The sequence below is a fragment of the Aulostomus chinensis genome, chromosome 2 (genome assembly GCF_037954235.1).
Source record: "Aulostomus chinensis isolate RoL2024-O1b breed Wild chromosome 2, RoL_Achi_v1.0, whole genome shotgun sequence".
In the NCBI taxonomy this organism is placed as follows: Eukaryota; Metazoa; Chordata; class Actinopteri; order Syngnathiformes; family Aulostomidae; genus Aulostomus; species Aulostomus chinensis.
The window spans coordinates 34,459,521-34,470,689 of NC_141321.1; the positions used below are offsets into that span (position 1 = coordinate 34,459,521).

Sequence of the window (11,169 nt, forward strand, 5' to 3'; positions counted from 1 at the left end):
CCTCCCTCCTAGTAGAGCAGGTGTAGAACCTCCCTCCTGGTAGAGCAGGTGTAGAACCTCCCTCCATCCATGAACCTCTACCCAACAACCCTCCTTGAACAAGCACATTTGAGAACGCAGAGCAGATCCAGGCTCCATGGGGCCGTATGTCTGCCTCCAGTGGTATTCTAACTCGTATTAGTACTACTGGTGGTAGTACTACTTGTACCAGTACTACTAGAGGTAGGAGGTGTCAGCCTGAGGGTCTGCTGGTCTGCAGCCTCCTCCAGCCGCATCAGTCAAGGATCTGGGAGCTGAGAAGCACCAAGACTCAGAGGATGAAGACAAATTAGTAACAAGCAGCCATGAGACATGAATGAAGACCGGAGGAGAGAGGAGCCCAGTGCATCATGGGAGATCCCTGTCAGTCCAGGCCTATAGCAGCAGAGCTTGGGGGCGGGGCTTGCCTGAGCCCCTGTAACTGTCAGCCTTATCAAAGGTCAAGGTCATGCCATCCAGGGCACCATTAGATAAGGTGTTTCTCAGGCATTTTTGGCCCAGAACAAGAACTTCAGATTTGTGGTCATGTGTTTTCTCTCCTTCCCTCCAGGATTTAAGGAAGCAGGAGTGGACAGCCATCATTCCCAACTCCCAGCTCATCGTCATCCCCTACCCACACACCAAACCAAGCAGGTACATCAGCTCTTCAACTCTAAAGTGTCTTACAGTCGAGATGGGTCATAATTTTCCCTTTTACCTGTTCACAGCTGGAGACACATTGACACGGCACTTGTTGCCATGGTTACATTACAAAACCTAATGTGATGCCACTTCACAACATATTCAAGTTAATGTTACTTGGACTTGATACAGATTGTTTCTGGTTTTGCTCATCATACCCAGATATGAGCCTGTAAACTCTCTCTCTCTCTCTCTCTCTCTCTCTCTCTCTCTCTCTCTCTCTCTCTCTCTCTCTCTCTCACACACACACACATCCTTGTACTTATATCTTTGTGAGAACTTTCATTGATGTAATACATTCCCTAGACCCTCACACTAAACCTGACCATTTCAACTGACTGCCTGACCCTGACTTTGACCCTAATCCTAACCTGAACCTGATTCTAACCTGGACCCTAAAACCAAGTCTTGACCTTCAAACAGCCCTTTGAGGATGTGAGGACTGGCTAAAATGTCCTCACTTTCCAAAAATGTCCTCACTCTGTTGGTTAAATACGTATTCTAGTCCTCACTATGTAGCAAGTACAAGAACACACACACACACACACATATACTGCCACTTCCCAGCGTGTGTTCTCATGTAATCATGACATTCTTCACATGTAGCTAAAACCCCAAGAGGAGCTCCAGATGGCTGTCCAAGGCGCACACACACACACATACACACCTACACACACACACACATACACACCTACACACACATACACACACACACACACACATACACACCTACACACACACACACACCTACACACACACACACACATACACACCTACACACACACCTACACGCACACACACACACACACACACACACAAACCCTCCTCCAATACAGCCACATAATACTTGTTTACTGTCTAAGCCTGCCAGCACAGACACACACCAACTTGCGCGCCGGGAGTAGATCAGAAACTACCTTGGTATTCTTCTCGTCTATCGAGTGATGCAGTTGCAAATTGAAACCGAATGAAAACCTGTTCCACGTGTATAAGAGAACCTATGGCGTTCTGTGTAACATGACCACACCATCACTTTCTGAACGCTATCACCTAACAGAAGCATGAGGTGAATAATATTGGGCCAAGCATAGAACCTTGGGGAACCCTGTTGTGACTGGTGTTTGTGTGTGGAATGCAGTCCAGGAGACAGGTTGACGGTGCGGATGAAGAAATCAGTGAGGTTAATAGATGGGAGGAAAACAGCTCTCTTGTGTGTTCAGCTCCAGTATTTTAACGATTAAAATGACTGATTGAAAAGAAAGATAATTTGACTTCAGGCAAGTTGGGGCGAGCTGGACAAGCTAGCTGAGTAGCTAATGTGGAAGAAAGTGAAGGTAGGTGTTGTGAAATCTGTCAATAAATGTCTCAATGAAAGATAACATAAAACTCACGTTTGTTTCAATTAAACATTCGTGAAAACACACACACACACACACACACACACACACACACACACACACACACACACACACACACTGGTCCTTTAATATATCAAAGTGGTTGAAGCCAGAAAAATATTTTTATTATTTCAGCCTAAGTAGGACACAGTCTCTGCTAACGTGTACCATTTGGTAATTACATTGTTTTTCCGTCAAAAGAAATAATTGCTGAAACATGAAACAGCAGATGTGAGGTCTCTCTCATTCTCCCTCTCCTTAGCTGGAGCGCTAAGCTCTACCTGACGCCCAGCAACAGCGTGCTGCTCACCGCCATCGCGCTGATCGGAGTGTGCGTCTTCATCCTTGTCATCATTGGTATCCTGCACTGGCAAGAGAAGGTCAGAACACACACACGCCTTGGTGTAGTTAACATCCTGGTAATTTTGTGTGTGTGTGTGTGTGTGTGTGTGTGTGACAGATACGATTGGTCATAACCAGAAGCAGATGGGTCTTACTGTCCCTGTCCTGTAGTCTTCCAGCAGCCTCCCACTGAGACACACATATACACGCTTTGTCTCTTGTGCCCCCCCCGTGTCTGCAGGCTACAACCTGGAAGGACGTTCAGCTGTAATTGCCTGCTTCTGTCCTGTCAGCGTGGCAGATCTGCTGTTCATTACTTCCATAAATGTGCCCTCCAGGGAGTCGCCGCATGTTTTCATGTGTTGGGAGCGTCGGCTCCTCCCAGTCCTGACGCTGTTTTAGTCACGGACACGTCCCGATCGCTGCACAATGTACTCGGACAGAACACGGAGGAGAGCACACAGGCACAAACATCATTTAACACTTTCTGTCTGTCATTGTTTCCCTTTTCATCTGCACACGCAGCAGTAATGCTCTCTGCTGGGCTGAGTAGTGCAGTAAGTTGCTGGCATCCTCTCTCAGCCATCTGCCGCGCAAGTGTGTGTGTGTGTGTGTGTGTGTGTGTGTGTGTGTGTGTGTGTGTGTGTGTGTGTGTGTGTGTGTGTGTCTGCTCAAGGGTGGCATGTGTGCATGGTTACACACACACACACTAGCTCTCTAATTGCCTTCTTTTTTGGGAAACAAAAGCGTGAGCATCAGCTTCATCTAAACCGACACTGCATTAAAAAGCAACAGAGCGTCTGGGTCCACCCAGCGAGCAAAGGTGGACGGGAGGAGATATGTGGAGTCCTGTGAGGACAATACCAGGACGTCCTTGTCCTCCTGAAACACGGTCATACATGGCGATTCAATGTATTTGCTTCCATCACTGTTGTTTGGCTCAATAGTTCAAGTTAACGAAGAAAGTTGTGTGCCGTTCCCTGCTCCCTGCATGGTAGCGGAGGAGGAGGAGCTGCTGGTGCACAACAGTCAGAGTGTTGTCGTGTATTTATTTATTTATTCTAGTTCTGCCTACTTCACCTTTACAGTCCACTTTTACTCCACAGGATACAGCAGGCTGGATGTAACTACTGGGGATGTTGGTGTGGGCTCAGGAGGGTGAGGTGATACATAGAGCACAAAGAAAGGCTTAATTATGCTTCAGTAATCCTTATTCAGCAGTAGGATTTTCTCTTTGTCAAATACTTCAAACCAGCAAAATCTAGGAAAGTGGTATTTCATTCCCAGTACGTCTGACATCCCAGCAGGTGCGCGAAGCAGTGCAAGGCGACAGAAATAAACAACCTGCTTCAGACAACGCTGAGATGAGCGACTGAGGCGGGAGAGTCCTCTGTCCGCCCGAGTGTCCGACGCGATGCGCCAGCAAAATGACTCCTAAAGCCCTGGAACCCCAAAAAACAGCATTATTATCACCTCAAAGTGATAGAGATGAAACTGCTGCAGCAAAGAGTTGCTGTGGTCCAGCACCTTTTTGTAAAAGACACCCAGCTCTTGGTCACTGATGGTCAGCAGCTCCCACGGAAATGGATCTGATCATGCATTTCAATCCCTGTTGTGTTGTGAGGGCAAACAATACAGAAAAAAAAAAATCATTTTACTGCATTAAACCTCTTCTCCTGAACTGAATTAGTGTAAGGAACAAGTGAAAAAACCCACTAATTTCAAGCGTTTGTTACCCACCAGGTCCGTTTGACCTGAGAACATTGTTGTTGTTCATTACAAGTGAAATAACAGGAAGATGAAAACACCTCCCACATTCCCATCTAGACTCACCGAAAGTGTCAAAAACATGAGAACTAAAAGCAACGTGAAACATCATTAAAGCGCCAAATGAACAACTGCAGAAATTAAAACACAAATTTAAAGTTAAATATTGGAAATATGAACTCATGGGATTTAAAAGGGGAAAACGCACATTGCTGCACGTCTCGCTGGGCTCGTCCTGGTCCGTAAGAACCAGGATGGGACGTGATGTCTCTTCTCATTTTTATGACTGTCACAATCATCAACACATCATGTCACTGTGCAACAGATGGAAATGGAACAACGTTGTTCAACGTTCTGAAGAAAATGGAATTGATGACTTTTGACTGAGCTAAGCTAGCTAGCATGGAACTCCGCTGTGGTCAGCCCAGAGCAGGGAAGGGTCTCTATCCTCTTGTCTGGCTGTGGGGACGATGATTGGGGAAAAGCTGCATGTTCCTTAGAAAGACGACTGGTTTTATCTGACTTGGATGTGCCGCTGGCCTCCCTACAGACGGGCAAAGCTGGTTTAACTTCCCTGCAGCGTCCAGGGAATTAAGATTGAGAGTCAATCCCACATATTCTCCCTCATATCTGGTCTTCTCTTACTGGGGGACATCCGGTAAGGTCAAGGCCAGCCCGCTGATTGACATTTAGCATTTCTGTGTGTTTGTGCTGCTGCCTCTGGTATTTGCCTCTCTAATAATCAAGTCAGGTAGAGGGCAGAAACACGGCGGCAAAGACGTGCTGCCCTGCCTAACAAGCTAACAGGGCTTCCTCACAACTCCCTCTAACCTCCATCACTGCCACACTCGCTAGGCTGACAGCAGTAACATCCGGGTATCTCAGATGAGAGAAGCCACTTCCTCCATCTGATTGGCATCAAAATAGCAGCTCCTCAGCTGAGCCGCTTCATCTTCATGCAGCCTAATTAGTTGACACTGGAGCCCACGGTGGCAACAGCGTGGCTCGCTGTAGCGTTCAGGTCTCAGACAGGAACACACCACTGTGTCATTAAAACCTTTAGATGGACACAAATCAATGCTCTGCTACTTAATGATGTTTGAAGCTTCAGGATGACAATTTGGTTTCCCCAGGACGATTAATTAGGCCCGTCTTTGACAGCAGGACAGCCCAGTGAACTTGTAGCACTGCAGAAAGATGGACGTCTTTCAATTTCAGATGTTGGTCTTTTGAAAAGCGATGAAGGTTTAATTACAAACTAGACTTGGCAAGATAAAAATGCTGTTAATGCCGTCTGTCATCAAACGGGTGTTTAGCGGGGGGGGGGGGGGGGGCTCACAGCCTGGTGTGAGGACAGGAAGGTCCTCGTCTCTGACTTTGAGAATATTCACCCACCCACCTCCTCTGATTGAGGAGGCGTTCCCAGACCAGCGTGGAGATACAATCCATCCACCTGGTCTTCGTCCGCACGCAGCCTCCTCCCAGCTGGGTGTACCTGAGTCACCTACCCAGGGAGGCGCCCTGGTGGCATCCTGACGAGATGCCTGAACATTTACTTCGTAGCCGAGCGTAGCGACTTTCCATCATGTGATTACTGCAGACCTAAACATGTCTGAAGCACGAAAGCAGAAGTTGTTAGGCTGCACTGTCAGAAGTGTGGACTCTCATCATTTGCATTTCCTTCACACCTGGAACGGTTCTGGCTTCATGTACCACTGAGCAACCTTCATAGGGATGAAGGAGCCTCAGACGCTGTATCCGGTTCTCCTAATGGGAACATGGACGGCCTGTCGTATCTCAGAATGCCCCTTTTTGTTTTAACCACTGTAGCTGTAAGCTAACCCAGTGATTGTGTGTCCCTGCAGTGGGAAGAAGTCGCAGCGCTGAACCACACCGTTATGGCGTTTTATATCCAATGTTGCCCTCCATTTGTCAGCCCTTTACTTTTGGTATATTAAATATGTTTGACACGAAAATGTGTCATTGTGTCAGGCATCGCTTCAGTCCATTTCTCCAGTTTTGGCCTCCATATTGCACCAGTGAAGGTTTTAAATGATCCCATCACAACTTCCCAGTACAATCTGAAGCAGCACCGGGCTAGCTTGTGACACTAGTGGTGCTAGAGGGGCTACTGATGCTAGTGGGGCAAGTGGTGCTAGTAGTGGTAGTGGGGCCATTGAGGCTACTGATGCTGGTGGTGGTAGTAGTGGTAGTGGGGCCATTGAGGCTACTGATGCTGGTGGTGGTAGTAGTGGTAGTGGGGCCATTGAGGCTACTGATGCTGGTGGTGGTAGTAGTGGTAGTGGGGCCATTGAGGCTACTGATGCTGGTGGTGGTAGTAGTGGTAGTGGGGCCATTGAGGCTACTGACGCTGGTGGTGGTAGTAGTGGTAGTGGGGCCATTGAGGCTACTGATGCTGGTGGTGGTAGTAGTGGTAGTGGGGCCATTGAGGCTACTGATGCTGGTGGTGGTAGTAGTGGTAGTGGGGCCATTGAGGCTACTGATGCTGGTGGTGGTAGTAGTGGTAGTGGGGCCATTGAGGCTACTGATGCTGGTGGTGGTAGTAGTGGTAGTGGGGCCATTGAGGCTACTGATGCTGGTGGTGGTAGTAGTGGTAGTGGGGCCATTGAGGCTACTGATGCTGGTGGTGGTAGTAGTGGTAGTGGGGCCATTGAGGCTACTGATGCTGGTGGTGGTAGTAGTGGTAGTGGGGCCATTGAGGCTACTGACGCTGGTGGTGGTAGTAGTGGTAGTGGGGCCATTGAGGCTACTGATGCTGGTGGTGGTAGTAGTGGTAGTGGGGCCATTGAGGCTACTGATGCTGGTGGTGGTAGTAGTGGTAGTGGGGCCATTGAGGCTACTGATGCTGGTGGTGGTAGTAGTGGTAGTGGGGCCATTGAGGCTACTGATGCTGGTGGTGGTAGTAGTGGTAGTGGGGCCATTGAGGCTACTGATGCTGGTGGTGGTAGTAGTGGTAGTGGGGCCATTGAGGCTACTGATGCTGGTGGTGGTAGTGAGACTAGAGGGGCTAGAGGGCCTCAGTCCAGCCACATCTGAGGACCCAGACACAAAATGATTTCATACACATTCCCACAGCTGCCTGTCACATCCTCAGAGGTGTGGGCTCCTACTGGTGTTCATAAACATGATTCTCACTGATGCGCTCTGGGTACAAACACAATCTGTAATCCCCCAAATTGCAAAATGGCTTTCACGGCCCCTCAATTATGAAACGTACTCCGTAAAGGACGCCATCAGCTGTCCGAGCAGGGAAGTCAACAGAAATGTGAGAAATTGCTGCTGTTGGCTAAACGTTTTTGTCAGCACAGCAGCAACATCAGGAGCACATGATGGGAGTGACGCCCCGCTCGACCCCCCCGACATCTGTCAGCATGCCTCCATGGTGGAAGATGATAATGAACTGTAGATGTAGATATTCATGTTCATATATATATATATACACACACACACATATATATGTGTGTGTGTGTATATATATATACACACACACACATATATATGTGTGTATATATATATATATATACACATATATATGTGTATATATATATATATACACACATATATGTGTGTATATATATACACACACACATATATATATGTGTATATATATATATATACACATATATATGTGTATATATATATACACATATATATGTGTGTATATATATATCTATAGATATATAGATATAGATATATCTATAGATATATAGATATAGATATATCTATAGATATATCTATAGATATATCTATATATATATCAATAGATATATCTATAGATATATAGATATATCTATAGATATATAGATATATCCATAGATATATTTTTCATTCTTTTGTCTTTCACGATGGGTGTGTCAGATTACCACAGTGCCATAAATTCCACCATGTCTTTGCCATCTCGTGCGACCAGTAGCCCAGTGCTAACGTCACTGGCTACTGGTAGCCTAGCGTAGCTCAGCTAACCAGCTCAACATGTATGCCTCTCGACAGTGTCATGGTCATCTCTCCTTGTGTGTTTGACTCCCCAGAGATCTCTCTGTCGTCCTACTGGTCAGCGTCCAACAACGAGTCGCAAAAACTGTCTGGTAACTAGAGAGGAACGTGATGTCACATGACACAATCTGGCTGAATTTGCGTATTCTGATGCCGCAAATAATTGAAGACAAGCCAGAGCCCTAAATACACCGCTAATTGACCTCTGAGTCTGTTGATGAAGTCCTTCAGTGAATAGCAACACTGTCTCCTCCCTGGGGAGGTGCAGAGCCCATTGGACTGATTCCAGTCTGAAACCTTCCATGTCCACATTCCCAGATTTTGACGTGGACATGTAGGGACAGTCCAGGCAGGAGGACTCGGCAGCAGGAGACAGCTGTTAAATTTCCTTTACAACTGCCAGTTTCTCTTGTACAAGTCAAGTGTATAAATGCCTTCCAACTCCCTCCAGAACCATCTCAGTTGTCAGGTAGTCAGTGGCGGTCTGGTTCAGTTGGGACCCAGACGCAGCTCCGAAGGACGGCGTTGTCTCGGCGGCAGCTGCTGCATCTCAGAGTACGATGCTGTCTGGTTTGTCGGTCGGTCTTGGCTAACTGAACTCTGATTTAGTCTCTTTAATCTCTTTGTTAAAGAAGGTTGTGAGACTCTAGCTGTTACTATCGTTGCCGTGGTCACAGGTTCTCGTCTGAAGCGAACACAGTCAGTTTTTCATTCTGTGTGTGATGTGCACAGCGGTGGCGTCAGACACTGTAGCGTGATGACCGAGGACGTAAGCAGGCGGTCGATCATTGGTTCTCGTTTATAGCACCGGTTTGTTTCAGTCCCGCGGCTGTTGGCTCAGGACCCCGCAGGACGCCTCGCTGATGCGATCTCTCTGGAACGCCGTGAGAGAAACTTGACTTAGAGATGAGCTGAGAGGATTCTTGGGGTCAAAGGTCACTGTGGCATCACAGAGCCATGCAGTTCTTCTGATTTGTCATGATTGTTGACACAGTGGTGTATACACACACACACACACACACACACACTCAGTGATGAGTCAGCTTGAAGAACCAGTTGAAGGTGATGAGCCAAACTCCCCAACGTGTTTCTGTGTGTTTATTTAGAAAGCGGACGACCGAGAGAAGCGGCAGGAAGCCCACCGCTTCCACTTCGACGCCATGTGAAGGAAGATGCATGATGGGAGGAACGCTCGCTCCAACGCCCCACATCTACACACACACTCACTCATTTTAAGGGCCGAATAATAGATCCTCATTTGCCCTAAAACGTTTCCTTTTGATATTTTTCAGTCCTTGAGTCGGATGTGAAATATTAATGCTGCGTTTCATTTATTCATTCCAGTGTTAGAAGTACAGGAGCTGCAACACGAGCGTGAAGGCAGCCAGAGGAACCCTGACGGAGATCACACACGTTTAACGCTGGGATCTCTCAGGTTTAGTCATCAGTGGGCTTATTAGCATCGCTCTCTCCCTCCCTCTCCCTCTCTCTCTCCTTCTCTCTCCCTCCCTCCCTCCCCCGCTCTCTCCCTCCCTTTCTCTCCCCCTCTCTCCTTCTCTCTCTACCCCTCCCTCTCTCTCCCTCTCGTTCTCCCTCTCGCCTTCTCTCTCCCCCTCCCCCTCCCTCTCTCTCCCCCTCCCTCTCTTTCTCTCTCTCTCCCCCTCTCCCCCTCCCTCCCTCCCTCTCTCTCTGGTCATTCACTGGAAGCGAACCACCTTCAGTCACCAAGTGTTGATTTGTTGCAGCGTTACTTGAAATCCTCGTGTGCGTTTTACTGTCCGTCGCCTGCTTGAGGAAATGTTTGAATCCGTCGATCTCGGCCGTGCAGCACGGGAGCTCAGATTCAGTGAAATTTTTTTTTGTTTGGTTTTTTTTGTCTTCTCACTGAAAATTCTTCCTTCAAGTCCACTGAGGGGAAACTTAATCTTCCCAGTTGATCGCGGTGCATCATGGGAGAGCGGGAAGTGTCTGCGCCACATCGCAGCTCTGATCCAAACTCTCGGCTTCACGGCGTTTTAGTCTGTTCCTCTCAATGTTGTTGATCATGAATGAGCTCATGCCTTTCCTAGCACTTTTTTAAACTAATTAACTGTTTTGTGTGTTTAATTTATTTTACTTGGTGAAGTTGATCTGCACTTGAATGTTTACTTGACTTGAGAATTAAAGTTTCTCCTGCTTAAACTGACTCTGCGTCACTTGATTTGTGTATTTGAGGATTCATCTCTGTGCCAGGTTGCACTCATTGGGAAGTAATAGATTCACATTACACCCCAACCCCCCTCCCCCGCCCCCCCCACCTTTATTAACTGCTGCTGCGAAGCTGGAGGGAATCATCAGCTCCTCATGCTTTCATAACTTAACTAGAATGCAGCCGTGCAACTCAAATGTCCAGTGTTGCTGAGGACCCCTGGATTGCCCCCCCCCCCCCCCCCCCGTAGTGGACCTCCAGGGTACCCCCACCCCCCACCCCAACTGTCACCACCGTTCATTGGTGCATGACAATGTAAACCCCTCCATGTCGCAGTGAGATCGTATCCAGCTGATCGCAAGTGCAAAAGTGTTGCTGGAGGCCTACAATGATGTACACTGTTGTACATTGTGTGTGTGTGTGTGTGTGTGTGTGTGAGAGAGAGAGAGAGAGAGAGAGAGAGAGAGACTTGGACCTAAAGAGGAGACGCTTCACCTTGAGTCAAGCGTGTGAGCAGCAGTGAGAGAAAACAATGTGGTCCAAAAAATAAAAGCATGAATGAACACAAACGTTCCCTCTAAAGTGTTGGTGATGTTTGGATTTATGTGAACGAACCAACACCAGAATGAACTTCACATGGTACAAAGGAGCTGGACTGATGTCAGACCAAACTCCTGAGTCAGATGTGTCGGCTGTGTTCCTGAGGAGGAGTCATGTGACACCCCTGTGTCACACTGGAGT

General features: G+C 47.6%; 1 protein-coding gene across 1 annotated transcript in view; it reads left to right on the plus strand.

Moving 5' to 3' along the window:
• The window catches only part of itfg1 (integrin alpha FG-GAP repeat containing 1), a 146,934-nt gene extending 136,509 nt beyond the window's left edge, over positions 1-10,425 (plus strand). Inside the window, exons 16-18 of the mRNA XM_086190675.1 lie at positions 590-672; positions 2,380-2,497; positions 9,347-10,425. Coding sequence (XP_086046801.1) covers positions 590-672; positions 2,380-2,497; positions 9,347-9,406 — 261 coding nt within the window. The 3' untranslated portion in view covers positions 9,407-10,425. The remainder of the gene's footprint in view (positions 1-589; positions 673-2,379; positions 2,498-9,346) is intronic.
• The last annotated feature ends 744 nt before the right edge of the window (positions 10,426-11,169 follow it).